At 53.5% G+C, this 19,271-nt stretch overlaps 2 protein-coding genes across 4 annotated transcripts; one reads left to right on the top strand and one right to left on the bottom strand.

Annotated features, from left to right (window-relative positions):
• Nucleotides 1-1,498: 1,498 nt before the first annotated feature.
• NOSIP (nitric oxide synthase interacting protein) lies at nucleotides 1,499-12,643 on the bottom strand. The gene is made up of 9 exons (XM_061139844.1): nucleotides 12,521-12,643; nucleotides 5,442-5,614; nucleotides 4,748-4,853; nucleotides 3,812-3,893; nucleotides 3,221-3,383; nucleotides 3,015-3,133; nucleotides 2,663-2,850; nucleotides 2,444-2,552; nucleotides 1,499-2,298 (listed from the first exon to the last, which is right to left on the bottom strand). Exons 2-9 carry the CDS (start codon nucleotides 5,509-5,511, stop codon nucleotides 2,227-2,229), a joined length of 909 nt encoding a protein of 302 aa, XP_060995827.1. The 5' UTR covers nucleotides 5,512-5,614; nucleotides 12,521-12,643; the 3' UTR covers nucleotides 1,499-2,226.
• A 708-nt stretch (nucleotides 12,644-13,351) lies between these two features.
• On the top strand, nucleotides 13,352-19,146 carry PRRG2 (proline rich and Gla domain 2). Of its 3 annotated transcripts, none has more exons than XM_061139848.1 (7): nucleotides 13,352-13,497; nucleotides 14,300-14,470; nucleotides 15,119-15,294; nucleotides 15,478-15,517; nucleotides 17,000-17,135; nucleotides 18,039-18,108; nucleotides 18,663-19,146. In XM_061139848.1, the coding sequence occupies exons 2-7, from the start codon at nucleotides 14,386-14,388 to the stop codon at nucleotides 18,762-18,764; spliced, it is 609 nt and encodes a 202-aa protein (XP_060995831.1). In that variant the 5' UTR covers nucleotides 13,352-13,497; nucleotides 14,300-14,385; the 3' UTR covers nucleotides 18,765-19,146. The 3 variants fall into 3 exon arrangements, with proteins under 3 accessions (XP_060995831.1, XP_060995832.1, XP_060995830.1); XM_061139849.1 differs by having other exon boundaries at nucleotides 14,374-14,470; nucleotides 17,971-18,108; XM_061139847.1 differs by having other exon boundaries at nucleotides 14,374-14,470.
• The last annotated feature ends 125 nt before the right edge of the window (nucleotides 19,147-19,271 follow it).

Below are 19,271 nucleotides of genomic sequence, written 5' to 3' on the forward strand. Positions count from 1 at the left end.
TTTAAAGGGATATGAAAATCTACTCCCATGATATCCCCTTTCTTTTGCATTTTAAAATTTTGATTCAGATAAAGTCCACTTGTTTTGATGTATAGGTCTATGAGTTTTGATAAATCAGTCATCCGACCACCACAATTAAGATACCAAATAGATCCATCACGCCTCCCGAAATTCTTATTATGCCTGCCTTGCAGTCAATCCCTCCTGTTCCCCTAGACACCAGCAATTTGCTCCCTGTCTAGTTTTCCCTTTCTAGAAAAGTCTCCCCATTAAAAAATCTCAACCAGTAATTAGAGTTGTCCTAAAATGCTGTCTGTGGGCTGGCTGATGCTGGAGGTCAAGACAAGCAACACCCCCCATGCCCATTTCTTGCTCTAAACTGTAGACCAGTATCTAGAGAACCTCTGCTGAGAAAAGACAAAATTTGTCTCCACTTCCCGTCCCTCCCTTCAGCTTTTGCTGTGGTCTGACTCTTGCTTCCTCTCCTTGTTACATTTGAAATCTTAAAGGAAACCTATCTCTTAGAGTGAGGACCTTGACTTGCATCCCAACCCTCCCAGCAAAGGGTGTCTCAAAGGGCCTGTGAATTAAGGAGTGGGGTTTAGGCTCCTTATGGAAATCTGGGATTTCCAAGCTGCACCTTTAAGTGTTTACTTGGGGTGGCGAGTGGCCTATACCACACATGAACAGGATTGGAGTCCTTGGGTGGGTGTGGTCCCAAGAGAAAAGACTCTGGGTGGTTAAAGGCTCTTAGGAAGGACAGGGATTGGGAGTGTTTAGGGAGGGCTGATCTCTTGTCATTGTGGGTATAAGGGGATGCGTGTGAGAACTTGCTACAGTGGAGAGGTGTGTGGGTAGCAGTGTGTAAAGTCTAAGGAAGGAAGGGTAAAATGATAGAGGTTAAGGACAGGACTGAAAAAGGGGATCCAGAGGTGGCTGATCTCTGGGGGAAGCTGGATACAGCTATGGCCTTGAGCAGTGCGACTTTGGGCAAGACTTCTCAGCCTCAGTGAGCTATTCTGCAAAATGGGTACAAGCATTCTTCTGCCAAGATTGTGGCCAGGACTCGCACACACTGCAGAGTGACAGGCCCCAAGGGGAAGGGCACCTTGAGTGTCAGCAGCACCTGAGCTAGTTTCTGGAGACTGGGATCCCAAGAGCAGCGCATGAAGGTTCTAGAAATGTCTGAGGGAGGAAATGCTGGGTTTGGGGGGCTCCCTAGGGTGCAAGGATGACCACCCTCCTGCTGTTAACACTTTTCCCTCCAGCCAGATGCATCCACTGGTCCTACACCAGACATGAGCTTGCCCAGCACTCAAAGACACTTATGAATCTCGTCTGGGCTTTAGATGACAAGATCATTTTCCAAAATGAAAGGGCAGAGACTGTTCAATGAACGGAGCAATATGTGCACGGAAATCTCACTTTGGTTGAAAAAACTCCTGTGGGAAAGGCCTGGTAGAGGAAGACCTGCAAGGACAGAACCCAGGGATCGCTCTGAGAGGCAGGACTTCCAGTCTTTATTTTTACACTCTTTGCCATATTTTGCAACTTTTAGCTCTGGTTCTCCACCCTGCACAGGGTCTGTTTTTCTGACTCAACGTTATTAAAAACATAGCTTGAAAGGGCCCCCCTGCCCTCCCGGTCAAGTCCGAGCTCCAGGCAGGTCCGCCAGGCCTGGTTGCTCTGACCTCCGCCCACTCTTCACACCCACCGCGTACACCGCTGCCTCCCGGCTTTTGCACTTGCGGTTTCCTCTTCCTCTCCACCCTCCAGCCTTCAGGTGGCGGGGGAGGGGGTGTTCCTCACCGCCTTCTCTAGACTGGGTGCCTAACTTTCTCTCACTCACACAGCACTACATTTCCTTTGGGTGTCTTATTACACTTTGCAATGGGAGACACGTGCCGCTGAAGCTCCCAGGCTTCAAATTTGGTTTAACTCAAAAGGAACGCGGGGATTTCCATTTAGCCCGCTAACGTGGCGCCCTCCGGTGGTCACCGCTCACATTCCGACTTGCGGCCACTCAACCCGTTTACAGCTGTGCGTTTGCCTTCCATTCAGACTTTACTCTTAACCTGAGACCACACCAAACATTCCTAGCCCAGGCTTTCAAAGCGCAGTCATTCCGGAGCGCACGCCATTCCCGGGCTCCTGGGCTCCGGTGCGGTGAATGAAGGCGCCACACGGCCAGTCGCGTCCAAGCCCCATTTATTTGGTTTCCCGCGCTCAGGCCTGCATCACCGGCCGGGACTTCTCCGCCTGCAGCTTCACTCCGGAGCCCGCGAAGCCGGTACCGCCCTGTAGGAGGAGAGGGTGCTGTGGGGGTTCCCTAGCTGCGGAGGTGAGGCTGGGCCCTGGCCCCTGGCTTGATGGGGGCGGGGGCTCTGGAAGGAGGGCGGGGTTACCCGAAGGCCAGGGGGCGGGGAGGAGGGGCGCCACTCACCCGCTGCAGCACGATGATGTCGCGGTCCGTGAGCTTATCCCCGGTCACCGGGTCCACCATGTCCTTGCGAATCAGCTTCTCCACGCACTCCAGGGTGACCACGGCCCCACTGCGGTGAGGGTGAGGGTGGGAGGTGAGGAGCCGGGGCACCGCCCCAGAGAGGGGGCCACACCCGCGCCCGCCGCGTCAGGACTCTGGGCTGTCCTCTTGGCGACTCACGAGGGGCGCAGCACGGCGCAGGGCGTGGCGTTGCTCAGGCTGTCGCGGGTCACAGCGCACACGTAGCGCTCGCTGCGCGTGATGAGCCCCACGCGGTCCACGGAGCTGTCCAGCGGCGTGAAGCGCACCGGCGTCAAGTCGGACATGCGCAGCGGCTTCCCGGACATGGGGCAGGTCACGATGCGCGACTGGGGTGGGGGAGGGAGACAGGGTCAGCAGGCGGGGCTGGAGCCGGGCGCTAGGAGAATAGGGAGGAGGCCTTCAGGACCCAGGTTTGGGAGGGGGGCAGGGTGTGAACCTGGCCCTCTCTGGCAAAGAGGGCGCAAGGGCGCGTGCTGGGGCAGGGGCTCACCGGCTTCTCCAGCTTCGTGGCCTTCGCCTCGGGGGTCAGCGACGGGATCCAGAAGCTGGGCAGCGCTTTGTCCTTGTCCTTGACTGCGGGGCCCGCACTGGACCCGGGTTGGGCATCGTCTGCGGGGGGCAGGGGCTGGGATGCCGCACCCACGGAGGCACCTGTGGGACCCCCCGCCCATCTGCAGGCTCATCTCTTTCTCTCACCTGGGCCGTTCCCTGCCGAGGCGACCTTGGGCGTGAAGGGGTTGAGGGGCCGGCTCACGATGGCCGCCTCCTTCTCCAGGAAGCCCCGCACGTGGTCCTGCGCCGCGGCCCGCTGCAGCGCCTTCTGTTCCTCTCGCCGGGCGCCCCTCTGCTTCTCGTAGGCCTGCAGGTGGCCAGGGACCAGTGAGCCAGGCACCCTCCTGTGGGCTGTGGGTTTGGGGCACCCTAGGTAGGGGTCAGGGTGGATCTCTGAATTTAAAGGAGGGCAAACCAGGACCCACGCAGGGGACACTCCGGGCAGAGGCTCTTAGTGTTTGGTGCAGGCTGGTGGCCGCACAGTCATCTGCGGTGTGTCTCTGCTGCCTTCGCTGGTTCCTCCCACCAACTGTAGGACACCCGAACCATTTCCCGTTTAGCTGGTTTGGGACTCGGTGGCTTCTCCGTCCCTTGGCAGCAGAGTGGTCAACAGCTTGGCTGGAGACAGACCACCAGAGTTCAAACCCTGCCTCTGTCACTGATGAGCTCTGTGGCCTCTAGAAAGCGCTGTGACATCTCCTGTCCACAGTTTCTTCACCCATAAAACGGGCTCACCTTCATCTGCCGGGCAATTTCCTTCTTCTGGTGCAAAATGTACTCTAGGATTGCTTCCCGCTCATAAAGGTAGCCATCTGGGCTGCAAAGAGAGAAGAGGATGAGAAAGCATGGCCAGCAGTTAACAGCCACCCTCCAAACATCAGCTCCTTGTCCTGGAGACCCCCTAAGCATCTTACAGGCAGCAGCTCACTCAGGGCTCTGCTTAGCTCTCTGAGGTGACCGCGCCATTTTAACTCTCCTGGCTTTATAATGTGCTCCAACGCGTAGGGGAAAATCTTGTGCCATAAAGGGTTAGCTCAGGAGGCCAAGGTTATCCACACCCTGCATATTCCAACCAAAGGACTGGCCTGTGCCTGGCTCCTGGGAGGGTACTTCTAAGCCCTTGGAATGTCCTGCCTGGTAAGGGTTTGCCTGGGGGGCATGGCTTATGTGGCATCAGCTGGATCTCTGCAGTCAAGTGAGGGAAGTGAAGTCGCTCAGTCATCTCTGACTCTTTGCGACCCCATGGACTATAGCCTACCAGGCTCCTCTGTCCATGGGGTTCTCTAGGCAAGAATACTGGAGTGGGTTGCCACTTCCTTCTCCAGGGGATCTTCCCAACCCAGGGATCGAACCCAGGTCTCCCACATTGCAGGCAGATGCTTTACCATCTGAGCCACCAGGGAAGCCTCTGCAGTGAAGAGGCAGATAGTGGGAAGCACTTCACGAACTGTTATTACGGGCTGGCAGTGTTCCAGGAGCCCTACCCTCTATTATGAACATATTCTCTTCCACACCCCATGAAGTATACTAGGATCATGCCCAGGTCTCAGAGGGGAACACCGAGGCTCCGGGAGGGCAGGTGGCTTGTCTAGGGCGCCCTGGCTGTACAGCCCCTCCAGCGGTTCCCTTGCCCTTTGCCCCCCGGCCAGCCCACCCACGTGCCCAGCTTACGTGACGACAGGGTCGTGGCAGGGCTGCAGCGAGAGGCAGCAGCAATCGAAGTCCTTGACGGCATCCCGGCTCAGTCGAATGTTCTGGGTGCCGTAGCCTGAGGCCGCTGGGGACAGGAACACACAGAGGGATGGGGAGCCAGGGGACGTGCCCCTGTGCAGACCCGGAGAGAAAGCCACAGCGAGGACCCAGCGGAGGTGGGGGGCGCTTGTGCAGTCAGGAGCGTGTGCCCGGGGTCTGTGCGCTGGGGGCGGGGCACACCCACAGGAGGTGTTCATCCCCAGAGGGTAAGTGACAAGACAGACAGGCTCTGAGGCAGCCCGAGGGCCAGCTGGGCGAAGAGGCTCGTGGCTGACTCCCCTCGGGCCTTCTGGCTCTGGGACCAAGCTCAAGCGCCCGCATCTCTCTGGGCCTCAGTTTTCCCGTCTGGAATACGGGCTGACAACACTGATTCCTTCCTCTGTGGGTGTTTAGGAGGCTTAGATGAATTCAAACAGGAAGGCACTTAATGTACAAGGCAGGGAAAAGGTGGCTGGCTCGTGTGGGCTATCATGTTATGATGCTATGACCATCAGTCACGTGGGCTGTGTTAGCACAGTCAGCAGAAAGACACACACAGCAAGCTCAACCAGAGGGGCAAAGCGAGTGCCCTGGGCATTTTGGGGTCCATTTGTCCGCCTCGCAAACCCAGTACCTGTGTCCTTCTTTTTCTCATGGTAGGTGTAGACGGCCCCCGCTGTGCAGTTCTTGCCATGCCGTGTCATCCCGGCGGGGAGGAAGGGGCAGCTGCAAGGCAGCAGTGACCGGAGGGAGCCCACGCAGAGAGGACTGGACCTTTATGGACCCCGATCTGACCTGATGGGGAAGCTGGCAGTGGGGCAGGGGAAGACAGTTTTGCACTCATTAGATGGTTAAGAAAAACCTCTACCCTCAAAAAAAAAAAAAACCAAAAAGCACTCCATCTTGAAAAAGACCTGAGGTTTGCTTCTGGAAGTGGTGTTGGAAGGGGCAGAAGTTGCGAGTTATCCTGAGATGGTGGAAGGAGGGTTACGTACAATCTGATGGGAAATTCTAGCATCTGAGGCGATGGGTGGGGCGAGAACACGCATGGGAGACCGAAGCGCCCGGCAGATGCTCTGGGATTTCTAGCATGTGTGGATACTACACGCCCATTTCAACTGAGCACGTCTGGATTCGCTTAGGTGCAGTATGCCTGTTGCTCAAATTGTTCCCTCACGTATCACTCACGTTGGAATAAATTCTGAGTTTTCAAAAACAAGTGTTAGAGGGAGAACTGAGCGCACGTGGAATTCTGGTGAATCAGCAAGAAAAACCCAGCTACCCCGACCGGACAATGAGCAGAGGGTGAGAACAGGCAGTTTACAGAAGCAGCTCAAAGACGGGCAGCTGGATGCCTCAAGCTCTCCTCACAGGAAAACCACGAGACATCACTTGACTCCTCTCTCCAAGGTGGCGGGCGGCACTGTGAGCGCTTGCCAAGACCAGGGTGAGGGTTGGTGATAGGAACCCTGCAGGTTATGCTGGAGAAACACCGGCTGGGGGGACTTCTACAAAGTGAGTGCAGGCGATTCTGCACTTGTTTGTGTGTGTACCCCAGAGACGACGCCCACTAGGGAGCACATGTGAGGATGTTCGCAGTGATGCTGTTTATCCTGGAGGGGAGCTGAAGGCAACTGAATATACCGCCCTGGCGGAATGGACAGTGACTGCCCACCAAGGAAACCATCCAGCAGTGAGATGCAACTGACTGGGTGTGTACAGAGCATCGTGGGTGGGTCTGAAAACCACGATGCTGCGTGAAAAACAAAACAATCGACATGTGCACAAAACATTGTAAACACCTGCAAACAAAAGGATCATGCATATAATAATGGCTGCCTGTGTAAGGGAGGGGACTGACGATGGATGCATGCATGCTCAGTCACTTCAGTCGTGTCCCACTCTTTGAGACCCCATGGACTGCAGCCCACCAGGCTCCTCTGTCAATGGGGTTCTCCAAGCCAGAATACAGGAGTGGGTTGCCATGCCCTCCTCCAGGGGATCTTCCCAACCCAGGGATTGAACCCACATCACCTACATCTCCCACACTGGTAGGCAGGGTCTTTACAGGCTAGTGGAAGGCTAGGGGATTACAAGAGTAATCCCCTTTTAACGAGAGTAAATCAATTGAACAAGCTGAGGGTTGATGGGATCAATGGAGTGAGACCTTCTGCCTGGCCCTGGCTCTCTCCTCGCTGTGACTCTGGACGGGTAGTTCCCTTTCAGAGCCCTTTGGTAGGAGGTGCGGAGAACCATGGGCTGTACCTGACGTTAACTGGATGGCTGTGTGGACTAAATGAGGTCATACACAGAGTCTGGCATATGGAATGTTCAGAAAATACTCTCTCCTGTTCTCTGGCTGCAAGGAGGATCCAGAAGGCAGGGGTGGGGGCACCACCAGGGACTCCCAAAATATAAAAAAGCAACTTCATCTTTATTTCCCTGGTTTGTGATGCTTTCAGAAACTTGCCTTTCTCTTTCAAAACATAAACCTCTCCTGGAACCTATGGACCTTGCACGCCCCCTACTGGCATCTTCCTCCCAGTAGGTACATTGACAGCATAGATGCACAGACCCGTAAGGATGCAGTTGATGTGTTTTGGCAGATGCACACACCCTCCTAACTACAGCCCCAGTCGCGATGTGGAACATTCCTGTCACCCCAGCCGCAGCCACTGTGCTGCGTGTAGAGGCGGACCTTGGTGAAACACCCCAACTCAACCCACGGACCCTCCTCCAGCTTCCCCTCACCCCCCAGCTTTGGAGCAGGTGTCCGGCACCTGCCACCTCCCCAGCTCACCGGCCACTGCCCTCCTCTGCCCTGGCCCCCTGGCTTCCGCCCCCGTCCCCCCACCCATGACCACTCGTGAAGGTCGAGTTCACCTCCAAAGGGACAAATTCCCCACTCTATTCTTAGTTGTCAACTGCCTTGACCCTCCGTGGTATTTGGCACTAGGCTGCTTGTCTTGTGGCCAAGCTCTTTGGCTTTGTGGACTGGGATGTTTTCTCTCTGAGAGGAGAGGAACTGCTAGAGAGGGAGCATTACTTCTCTGGGCTGTCATGGGAATAAGCACAAGGGACACTGCTTGACCCCTGACCCCTGGGCCAACTCCCCGTGGCCTCATCTCATCAATCATCCAACTTCAGCCACCCTCTGGGGTCTGTTCCATCAGCATCTCCGCTTTGGAGAGAGGCAAACGGAGGCACAGAAGTGAAGCCATTTGCCTAGGCCAGTGGTTCTCAAAGTAAGGTCTGCCGAGACCCCAGTGGTCCCTAAGATACTCTCAGGGGGTCCACAGAGCGATTTCCATAACACTAATATGTGTTTGCCTCTGTTCCTCTCATTCTCTAGTGAGCATCTGGTGGAGTTTTCCAGAGGCTGTGTGACTTGTGCTTGTGCAACCTTGGCTTTAAAACACGTCTGGTATACAGAGTGAAACAAGCCAGGTACAAAAGCCCCTATTGTTGATTCCATTTATATGAAACGTCCAGAATGGGCAGATCCATAGAAACAGAAAGGAGACCGGTGGCTGCCACCCACTGGGAGAAGGGAGGACGGGAGTGGGGAGTGGCTGCTAAGGGGGATGGGGTTTCTTTCTGCAGTGATGAAAATGTCCTGAAATCAGAAAGTGGAGATGGTTACAAAAATACTGATTACATGAAAAACCACAGAGTTATATACTTTAAATAGATGAGTGTTTTGTTATAAGAATATTTCAATAAAGACCCTTTCATGTCTGTTTTCATCTTATATTGTAAATCTCTTTTTCCTTTGGCCACACCTGTGGCTTGCAGGATCTTAGTTTCTGGACCAGGGATTGAACCCGGGCTTTCAGCAGTGAAAGTGCGCAGTCCTAACCACTGGACCACCAGGGAACTGCCCTGATATGGCAAACTGTGATAGATCGAACTTCCACAAACAAAAGCTTTTTGGAGTCCTCGCTGATTTTTAAGATCCTGAGACCAGGAAGTTTGAGAACCACTGACTGGGGTGGGCAGGTTTATGGTCTCCTCAGTTAGGACAGGCTCAGAAAATAGAACTACTACCATCTGCTGTCACTAGCACTTCAGAGAGGACACGTCCAAAGTAAGAGCAGCTATTATTTACCAACCTTCCCCTCTTACAGAGAAGAAACCAGGCCCATGGGGCCCCCCTGGCAACAGAGCTGGACTTGAACCCACTCACCCAGGCTCTGGAGCCGCCCCCCCTTGGTCACGTGACAGCTGGCAGTCCTCCTGGGGAGGTCACAATCCGAGAATAAAGGCTAATCCACTCCCATGCTCCTATGAAATCTTCAAAATCCACAGTCTAGCCCATTCTTTTAATATGTTTCGATTCAGACAACAATTTTCGCTGGAGGAACTTGCCCTGCATTTAGGTTTCATAAAATTTACAGGAGCAAATGTACACTCACATGTCCTGGTTGCGCCAGACATACTTAAAAGTTTTCCAGGGACTGAATCCAGTTTGGTGCCTGAATTTAAATTAATTAAAATTAAGTGATTAAAAAAAAAAAATACAGTCCCTCAGGGCCCTGACACAAGTATCAAAGAGCGCCACAGCCTCTAGGAACTCGTGGCTACTATATTTAAAAAAACATGACCACAATACCATGGATGCATTAATAATTCCTTAACATCATCTTCTATCCAGCTGGTATTCAAATCTCCCTTATTATCTCCCCAGGTCTTTTTCTCCAGTCGATTTGTTTGAATCCTCAATCTCCTGAGGTCAGAGATCCCTCTGAGAACTAAAGAATGAGAAAACTAAAGAAGAACTAAAGGATGCTACAAGTCCCCTCCCGAGAGGAGCATGAGGTCACATGGATGCTGCTGGCTGTCCCAGGGGGTGGAGGCCTGTGTTAAGGGAACTCAAAGGGCCAATTACACTCAAGGAACTCACAGACAAATATAGGAAGTATCAGAAGCAGGAAGGAGGGAGGCTCCCTAAAAGCAAAAGGGAACATCTGAGATTTTTCTATTAATAGTGATTGGTATTCATCTAAGAGGTTCGGTAAACCCAGCCCTGTTATAAGCATTTTATACATGTTAACTCCACTGAATCCCAGGGCTTCCCTGATAGCTCAGTTGGTTAAGAACTGCCTACAACGCAGGAGACCCTGATTCGATTCCTGGGTTGGGAAGATTCCCTGGAGAAGGGATAGGCTACCCACTCCAGTCTTCTTGGGCTCCCCTGGTGGCTCAGACGGTGAAGAATACACCTGCAATGTGGGAGACCTGGGTTCGATCCCTGGGTTGGGAAGATCCCTTGCAGAAGGGAATGGCTACCTACTCCAGTATTCTGGCCTAGAGAATACAGTCCATGGGGTTGCAAAGAGTCAACTGAGCAACTTTCACTTTCCACCGAACCCCACAGCACAAATGGCTGCTACAAACAAGGAAACAGAGGCAGGGAGAGGTGCCCAGTGCAGCCGGGGTTTGACCCAGGCATCTGCATCTGTGGCCGAGACCACCGCCTGGCTGCAGGTGGCCCCAGGCCCTGTGCTGACTCTCAGTGTGGAATGGGGCAGCTCCTATAGGCCTGGCTCTGCTCCTGGAAATCCCTGTGGGCCTGGGCCTCCCCCTACCCTGCCCTGGAAATCCCATCCGCTTCCTCCTCCCAGGCCCCATCAGGAGTTGCCTCCTCTGGGAAGCCTGAGGGAGGCATTCCTGATGCTCTGACAATGCCCTGATTTACCTCCACTACAGCCATCTCAGGATTTCCCCCTCCAGACTAGGAGCCCCCCTAGAGGTGGCGCCTGGGCTGGACTCCAGGCTGGGTCCCAGCACTGCCTGGCACCTGGGGGTGGGGGCTGGGCACAGAGATGGCATGACAGTATCAGTTAACGACTTTCAACCATAGGGCCGGGGTAGGTGTGTAATCAATGAAACCATCCATCCAGTCAATACATCACAAAAGCACTATAAGAACAGAAATGACTGGACTTCCCTGGTGATCCAGTGATGAGAAAACTTTGTGTTCGCAATGCCGAGGACCCAGGTTTGATCCCACATGCCATCATGAAGATCGAAGATCCCATATGCCACAACTAAAACCCACCACAGCCAAATAAACAAATAAATATTAAAAAAAAAAAAAAAAAAAAAAAAACAGGATGGTGTGGAGGGGGACACTGTTAGAAATTAAGAGGAATTTAAAAGACAAAACAATGATTTGAATTGATTCTGATTCAAACAATTGATATTTTTATCAGGGTTGCTTTTGTAAGTGTGATAATAGTATTGTGGCCATGGAAGAAAATGTTCCCGCTTTTCTGTGTGCCTATATGCTTTTTAAAATTAAAAAAAAAAATTGTTGAAAAATTTTTTAAAAGTTGAAGTATAGTTAGTTTAGTGTTGTGAAAATGTCTCTGCTTTTTACACATGTATCCTAAAATATTTAGGGGCGAAATGTCACAGTAGACAGACTTTGCCTTATATATTTAATTTAAAAAAATGCCCAGCCAGTATGGCAAAAATATTAATAAACAGAAACTCTGGCCATATGAATTTTTATATTATGATCTCACTTCTATGTAAGTTGTGTTAGGTATGAAGTTAGACATGAGCAACCAGGGGAAGCCTGGCTGAAAGGGATGCAAGCCCGTCTCTACACTCCGAGACACACCCAGGAGAGCTCACAGATATGCTACAAATATAACCATAGAGACTTTTCAACTCCTGCACGTGTATCCTATTCACACAGTGGATACAAAATGACCACAGGGGCTTCTCCAAGTAACCTTATTCGCGGTTAGGCAGTTAGGAGCCTATTAAGACATAAACAACACAGCCTGCCGCTATACAACTTATAATTATCATCTTGCCTGAGCGTATGCCCATTTCTATTCCCTTTCATTGACTGGTGGTGGGTACAAGCCCTACTTTGAACGGGGCAAAGCCAAAAGGAGGAGACTGGAAGTGTAAAGAGGGAAGCCAAGAGGGCTTGACAGGAAGGATGAGGAGGACTCCTACGGGAGTGTTGGATTAATAAAAGATTATCCGCTTGAGCTGAATGGAGCTGTAACTTGTCTGTTGTTCTACACCTTTTCGTCCATTGCTCCAAATTTTTGTTGCCACGAGACAAGAACGGGAGGAAGAGAAAGCAACTAACCTGACAGGTGGGAAATTTTCATAATAAAATATTAAAGTAAAACTGCTTTAAGGATCCATCAAGACCTGAGTTCACAACGAATCAGCAGCACCATCGAAGTGAGAACCTAGGACTGCCTAACCCCAAAGCTCCAGAGGAAAACGTTAACCTACAGCAACTCCAAGAGGGAAGGGCCTGTCAAAGGTGCAAGGAGGCAGCGGCGGCGATTGCACAACACTTCCCCGCCCTCCCCATCACGGTCTGGGAAACTGAGGCCAAGAAAGGGCCCACCCTTTCTTGAGGGGTTGCTCCTCATTCAATATCACTCCTTAGACCTCCCCCAGGAGTCCCAGTCTCTTCCGTGCCCTGGGATCCGTAGCCTATTCGTCTGCACTGGAATTAATACTCTGGGGAGAACTGCCGGATGAAGGTTTGGCTACCTAAAGGGATTTCCGGCACCTCCAATTCGGCTTCAAACTTGAGGCACCTAGAGGGCTCTATTAATGACTGCCAGGAAGTCAGATTTCAAAATCTTGTCCCAGTCTCCCTCAGGACCACAAGACTCTTGGCCACGGGAATGCAATCGCACTAACACTATTCTTCTACCGCCTAGAACTCACCTCACAGACGACCCCTCCTTCCTCGGTGGCTACTTCAACAGTACTCCTACACCGGAAAGGAGCTGTTTTCCCTCTCCGCTCCGCCGCTTCCGCCCGGCAAAGAGACCGGAAGTAGTTCTACCCCTAGTGGCGGAGATAGCTCTTCTGGCTTGGTAAATTCTCCCTTCTTTTTTTTCCTCCCTCCGGAAACGTGAGTGGCAACTCGAGGGTTCCGGTCGGTGAAACTGGCGTGAATAGGGGGCGTGCTTAGTAAATACTAGGCGTTTCCCTGGACGGGCCTAGGCTTTGCATCTCTTCAAGCCTGTGTTTAAGGACTAACCACTTTGCCCAGAAATTGAAAAGCCCGCTTACCAAAGTGTGTATCATCCACTTTTCTGCCGCAAAAGAAGAGACAATAGAGAAGGGACGGCTCCTCTGTCCCCACTTTGTAAATGGAGCAGTTGAGAAATCGGAAGTCAGAGTCTTTCAAATTGTCTCAGGAAGCAGGAATTTACTGCGGCATACCTACCTATCTCTAGGGACTAAGGCATACGTTCCCCTCCAGTTTCTAGATAGCTAGATATCTAGATGTTCATTTCCGTAGCTCAGCCTGGCGAGCTCTCTGGGGAGAGGGGGGAATTGGATAGGAGGGGAGGAGGCGCCTATCCAACACCCTGAGTGTCCCCATGGTGTCAGGAGACCCAGGCTCCCTTGGGGCTCTGGACGTTATACCCTTAATTATAAGGTCCCTTTATTTATTTATGTATTTTTTTCATAAGGTCCCTTTAAATACTCTGTCCCTTACCTGAGTCCCGCCCAGGGCAGGTAATAAAAAACCCCGCCCCTCTTGCCTGGAACCAGGATTGTGTCGGCTTTAATGAACAAAGTACCCTCCCGTTCCTCTCCCCTCCCCTCTCCCCTGCCCCTCTTCACGGCTGGCCGCAGTTAGCCGAGGAGGCCCCGATTAAGGAGAGGACAGTACTCACAAGTTTAGGCAGGTAAGTGAATGTCCCTGGAGGCAGAGCTTGGCTTGGGGACCTTGGTGACCTGGCTTTGGGCTCTTCTGGTACCCAGAAGTTGGAGCCCCCAAACCCAGGAGTCCAGGATGACTGCCCCCTCCCTCAACTGCTGGACCCCAGGATATGTGCATCTGGTTTTACTTCTTGTATGCTCTTTGATCTCTGTGGGTGGAAGGGTTTCCCTGGTGGCTCAGGCGGTAAAGTATCTGCCTACAGCGCAGGAGACCTGGATTCAATCTCTGGGTCAGGAAGATGGCTTGAAGACGGGAATGGCAACCCACTCCAGTATTCTTGCTTGGGAAATCCCATGGACAGAGGAGCCTGATGGGCTACAGTCCATGGGATCGCAAAAAACTCAGACACAACTGAGCAACAAATGCTGTAGGTGGATGTGGCAATGGGCACAGAGAGATAGGTATATACATGGAGATTATCAGGAAGAAAGTGATCCAATCCATGGACATGTTTACGAGCGCCTGCTATGTGCCCAAACCCGTGCAGGGTGCTGCACGCACAGCTGGGAAAAAGATAAGCTCCTGGTTCTGGTCTCTGGAGGGACACTGCGTTTGCTGAAATCCTGCCTCTGAATTTTGCAAACTGTGTGAACTCGGGCAAGTTCTTTTACTTCTCTGTGCCTCAGTCTCCTCCTGTATCAAACGGAGATAATAATAGCACTGTGGTGAAAATGAAACTGAGTTGATAGAGGTAACTGACCTTGAACAGTCTCTGGTCCAGATTACAGGCCACGTAAGTGTCTGCTCTTATAATTCATGGACCACAGAGTCTGATCAGGGAGACCTGGCCTCATTCTTCAGTGGCTGAGGCACTTCTCATCTAACCACACCTGGTTCCTAGTGTCCACAAAATATGAGGGGCCGCCCCTCTGTGCTGCTGCTATACCTGGGATTGGCCACCTGCCTGGACACACCACCCAGTGGGAAGCAAGGCCTAGGTGAGTGTTGAGGGGAAGAGCCAGAGTCTAGGCAGCAACACCCACCTTCCTCTGGCCCAGGAGAAACCCTGCCTCCAGTCGCCTCCTCCCCAGGACCCCATAAGGACTCTCCATCTCCTTAAGTTCAGGCTCCTTCATGTCCCCAAGGACTTCCCTGTAGCTCAAACGGGAAAGAATCTGCATGCAATTCAGGAGACCAGGGTTCGATCCCTGGGTCAGGAAGATCCTCTAGAGAAGGGAATGGCAATCCACTCCAGTATTCTTGCCTGGAGAATTCCATGGACAGAGGTGCCCGGCGGGCTACAGTCCATTGGCTTGCAAAGAGTCAGACACGACTGAGTGACTAACACACACACACATACACACACACACATGTGTCCCCAGTCCTAGGAGCCCTCCGTTTTCTGTCCCTTATGTCTTTTGGACTGCCCTGGAGGCTCAGATGGTAAAGAATCTGCCTCCAATGCAGGAGACCAGGATTTGATACCTGGGTCCGGAAGAACCCCTGGAGAAGGGAATGGCTACCCACTCCAGCATCTTTGCCTGGAGAATCTCATGGACAGAGGAACCTGGGCAGGCTACAGTTCGTGGGGTGGCAGAGTTGGGCACAACTGAGCGACTAATGCCCTGTGTGTCTTTTGGGTCCAGAGGTCTTCCTGGACTCCCCAGAGGCACAGAGCTTCCTGGGCAGCCATAAGCGGGTTCCAAGAGCCAATTATTGGGACCTGGAGTTGTTCACTCCAGGAAACCTGGAGCGGGAGTGTCGAGAGGAGATATGTTCCTGGGAAGAGGCGCGAGAGTACTTTGAGGACAATGTTCTGACGGTGAGGAGTCCCCGGAGGTAGATTCAAGGGGTCCCCGGAGGAGTACCCTCTAGGACCTGGGGGTGGGGTCCTGCCCCTCAACTCCGTCTGCCTTCCTGCCTCAGAGACCAGGGTGGGCTGGTCTGGGGGTGTGGAATCTTCCAGTTGATGCTTTTCAGCCTTCACTCCTCCTGCCCATTCAAGGATCACTTTTGGGAGAGCTACGTCTACAATGGCAAAGGAGGTGAGTTGGGAGAGCTCTCTCATCCTGTACAACTAGGGCAAGGCTTTACCTGGGAGGCTGAACCACCATCCCCCACCCCAAACTGGCTCCCTCCAGACTCCATGCCCCATGAGTTACTGGAGGCAGTTGTCAAAGAAAGCCCTTCCTCTGAGACTGGAGCCCTCGCGTCAGGATCCCACCACGCCTCACTGAAGGGAGGTCCCCTGTCCCTGGGAAGGGGGACAGTTGGAAGGAGAGGTTACAGCACTGAGGCCTCAGACTCGGAAGCCCTGGCCCACCTGAGCCCATCTTGGAGTCCAGAGCCTCAGCAGCTTGGTTGCTAAGGGGGTTGCTCCCTAGCAACGGGGCCGGGGTAGGCCAGTTGGTGGAAGCCTGTGTGTCTTCACCTGCTGGATCAGCCCAGTCCCAACCCCAACCCCTCCTCTGAGTTCTGAGGCCCCGTGGTGGCTGCAGCCTTGTTGCTAAGGGGGGGGGGTGCTCCTTAGCAACCAAGCCTGGCCAGGCCGGACCAAAGAAGCCAGCAGCACTCACTACCTGGTTGGTCCCCCCTCCCCCACAACTCCATCCTGGCTTTGCCCTGGTTGCTAAGGAGGCCTTCTCCCTAGCAACCACACCTAGCCAGGCTCAGGACCCAAGGCCTCCTGCCCACAGGAGGACCCCCCTCCAGGTACCAGGCATCTCACCCCCCTAGTGGCTTGGTTGCTAGGAGTGTATCCTTAGCAACAGGCGCTAAGTCTGGGCTAGAATCCTCACATTGGTTGCTAGGGGAGGTAACTGGTTTGCTACAGGCCTATGAAGGCCCGGTGGCTTCTTGAATCTACCTGAAACGTGTCAGAATCAGGAAGCCCCACCTTCTGAGTGCAGCTTTTTGTGAAGAGGGCTAAAAGCCTGGGATTTACTGTTTGAGGAAAGTCCCCTGCTACCCAGTCCTAAAGGAAGCTTCCCAGCAGCAAGACCTAGCAAGGCCTCAGGAAGCCAGGGTCCTCCCTGTGCCCCACCCCCCTTTTCCTCAGATATGAAACCTTGATTGCTAAAGGCACTTCACCTTAGCCAAGGGTCCACATGAGTCCTAAACCCCATCACTCTGTGACTGGTGGGGGATGTCCCCCTTGATAGATGAATTTTTCTGACCTGTCTGGTGAGGCCTCGCCCCTCTGTGGGCTGGCTGGTAAAAGGGACTGCATTCCAGAGGGGACAGGATTGCCAGATAAAATACAGGATCGCTCCCCGCCCTACACCCCCAGTTAAATTTGAATCTCAAATACACAGGGATAATTTTTTTTTTGTAGTATATCTCATATATTCCATGAGACATACAAAAAAGTTACTCATTGTTTATCTAAAACTCACATTTAACTGGGTCTCATTATTGTTTGCTAAAATCTGGCAGTACTGAGCATGGGGACTCAGAAAATTATCTGCTTGAACTCCCTACCCTAACTAAGCATGTCAACTGCAAACATCCCCCCCCACCCCCCACAGGACGTGGACGAGTGGATGTCGCAAGCCTGGCTGTGGGGCTGACAGTAGCCATTGTGCTCATTGTCCTGGCCAGCCTGGGAGCCTTCTGGTATCTACATGGCCGTCGGGGCCGCAGGCAGCATTCCCGTCCTCAAGAGTAAGGGCGCTTTGGGGGCTGTAGAGCTTTAGAGCAGGGTGCTCAGGGGAGGGAGGGGTCATCCTAAGGAGATGGACCAGATCGGGGGCAGGTGGGCACTGTTGAAAGATCTGAGGAGACTGTCCTGTGAAGAGTCTGTGAGATTCTGTGTCCCGTTGCGGCATCCGATTATATCCACAGTGCTTGGCACCAGATAGGGACTCCATCAATATTTGCTGCCTGGCTGTCTTTGCAGTACCCAGTTTACAAGTGATCTTCATCCTGTGGATGCTGTATCTGATGAGGCTGCAGCCTGTGGTCTGTGGGTGTCTGTGGGATGTCAGTTTCCGGGGTGACAAGATGAGGCTGTCTTTGTGTGTGTCCGTGTGAGTTGTCTAGGTGTGTGTTTCTCAGTGGCAAAGTGTAAGAGAGTGCGTGAGCATCCGCCTCGAAGTGGAGTGGATTTGGAGGTTTCCAGGAAGAGTTTGTTGGAAGAGTGGATCTGGGAAATTTGTGCCTGAGTGTTTCTCTGTTGTGTCTGTCTGTTTCTTGTGTGTGTCTGCCTGCTTCTCTGCAGGGCTGTCTGTTTCTCCATGACTCTGCCTGTATCGGGGCACTTGTGTCTGTGAATGAGCCTGTCTCAGCAACTGTTGATTTCTGTGACTGCCTGTCATTGCGTGGTGCTTTTCTGTCTGTAGAGTTCGGTTGAAGGTGACCCTCTTTTTCCCTGGTCCATCTCCCTTTCACCTCTGTCCCCCTACCATCCTCAGAGTCTCTGTCTCCCTAAGTCTGACCTTTTCCCAGGGCTCTCTCTCCTGTAGGTTTCCCCTGCTAACAGTGCACCTTCTGTCCCCAGTGTCGAGCTCATTAGGCCCCTTAGTGATCTGAGCCCGCAGACGCCCCAGCCTCCACCCCCACCCCCAGGCCTCCCCACCTACGAGCAGGCGCTGGCGGCCTCGGGGGTACACGACGCACCTCCGCCCCCCTACACCAGGTATGGGGCTGGGCTTCGGCCTGGGGGCGGGCACGGCCGGGGGAGGGGCGTGGGCTTAGGGGCGGGACTTAGAATTTTGAGCTTATTATCCAGGGCGAGGCTTGGAGAACGGGGGTGTGGCCCAGCCGTGTGGGGGGGGGGGGGGGGGGGGGCCCCAGCCGTGTGTGTGTGTGTGTGTGTGTGTGGCCCAGCCGTGTGCGTGTGTGTGTGTATCCAGGGCGAGGCTTGGAGAACGGGGGCGTGGCCCAGCCGTGTGTGTGTGTGTGTGTGTGTGTGTGTGTGTGTGTGTGTGTGTGTGTGTGTGTGTGTCTGGAATATTATAGGAGGTTGGGCCGTGTGTGTGTTTGTGTGTGTGTGTGTGTCTGGAATATTATAGGAGGTTGCGCCGTGTGTGTGTTTGTGTGTGTGTGTGTCTGGAATATTATAGGAGGGTGGGTCTTTAATCCAGAGTGTCCGGGATTGGCTGAGACGCCCAGGGTGGGCCGGAGTGGTCTTGGTTGATGGGGCAAAAACAGCCAGGCCTTTGACTCCGCACTGTTCTCCTCCCCTTGCAGTCTCAGGAGACCCAGCTGAAGAGCGGCTTCGGAGCGGAGCCGGGGTTCTCTGAACCGTGCCCCAGATTCACACCGGATTCCGGAAACCCCCAGGCCTCTTAAACTCCGGAGCTGAGCTTGGAGGGGTGATGGGAGTAGGGGTCGTCCGGCCCGAGGCCTACTCTACCACACGTGTTTCCGCTGCGTACGGATACAAGCAAGTTCTCAAGCAACGTGTTCCCGCGTCCCGGCCCCTCGCAGGCCCCCACGGTCTCCTGACCTGGGGGTATCCGCCAGCCCCGTACCCGGGGTAGGAGTGCGTGGAAACTTGGACCCAGGATCGCAGTCCGGGTGCGCAGACTCGCGTGTGCGCGGGTGTGACACGGCCATCGCCCTCAGTGTCACGGACCACGGACACGCAGAGACTCGCCTGTGCACACGCGTGTTTTCCTGCGCTCCCCGTGCGCGCACAGGAGCACTCTGCAATCCAGGAAAAGATGGGGGGGGGGGGGCGTATTTGCAAGCGGGCTCGGTTGGGGGCAGGATCGCGCTGCACCTGGGGGACTGGAGTTGAGCTCTTTCCCCAAATAAAAACACCTTGGAAAAGAGATGCAAAAGAGTGAAATAATG

Source organism: Dama dama, chromosome 4 (assembly GCF_033118175.1).
Source record: "Dama dama isolate Ldn47 chromosome 4, ASM3311817v1, whole genome shotgun sequence".
NCBI lineage: Eukaryota > Metazoa > Chordata > Mammalia > Artiodactyla > Cervidae > Dama > Dama dama.

What these genes read in the sequence shown, in the direction of transcription:
- PRRG2 (XM_061139848.1), top strand. Translation starts at nt 14,386, where the DNA reads ATGAGGGGCCGCCCCTCTGTGCTGCTGCTATACCTGGGATTGGCCACC. An exon ending in CAGTGGGAAGCAAGGCCTAG is followed by an intron (nt 14,471 to 15,118) that starts GTGAGTGTTGAG and finishes TTTTGGGTCCAG; the next exon opens with AGGTCTTCCTGGACTCCCCA. An exon ending in CCTCCGCCCCCCTACACCAG is followed by an intron (nt 18,109 to 18,662) that starts GTATGGGGCTGG and finishes CTCCCCTTGCAG; the next exon opens with TCTCAGGAGACCCAGCTGAA.
- NOSIP (XM_061139844.1), bottom strand. Translation starts at nt 5,511, where the DNA reads ATGACACGGCATGGCAAGAACTGCACAGCGGGGGCCGTCTACACCTAC. An exon ending in TGAGAAAAAGAAGGACACAG is followed by an intron (nt 4,854 to 5,441) that starts GTACTGGGTTTG and finishes TCCTGTCCCCAG; the next exon opens with CGGCCTCAGGCTACGGCACC. An exon ending in TGCGCCGTGCTGCGCCCCTC is followed by an intron (nt 2,553 to 2,662) that starts GTGAGTCGCCAA and finishes CCCTCACCGCAG; the next exon opens with TGGGGCCGTGGTCACCCTGG.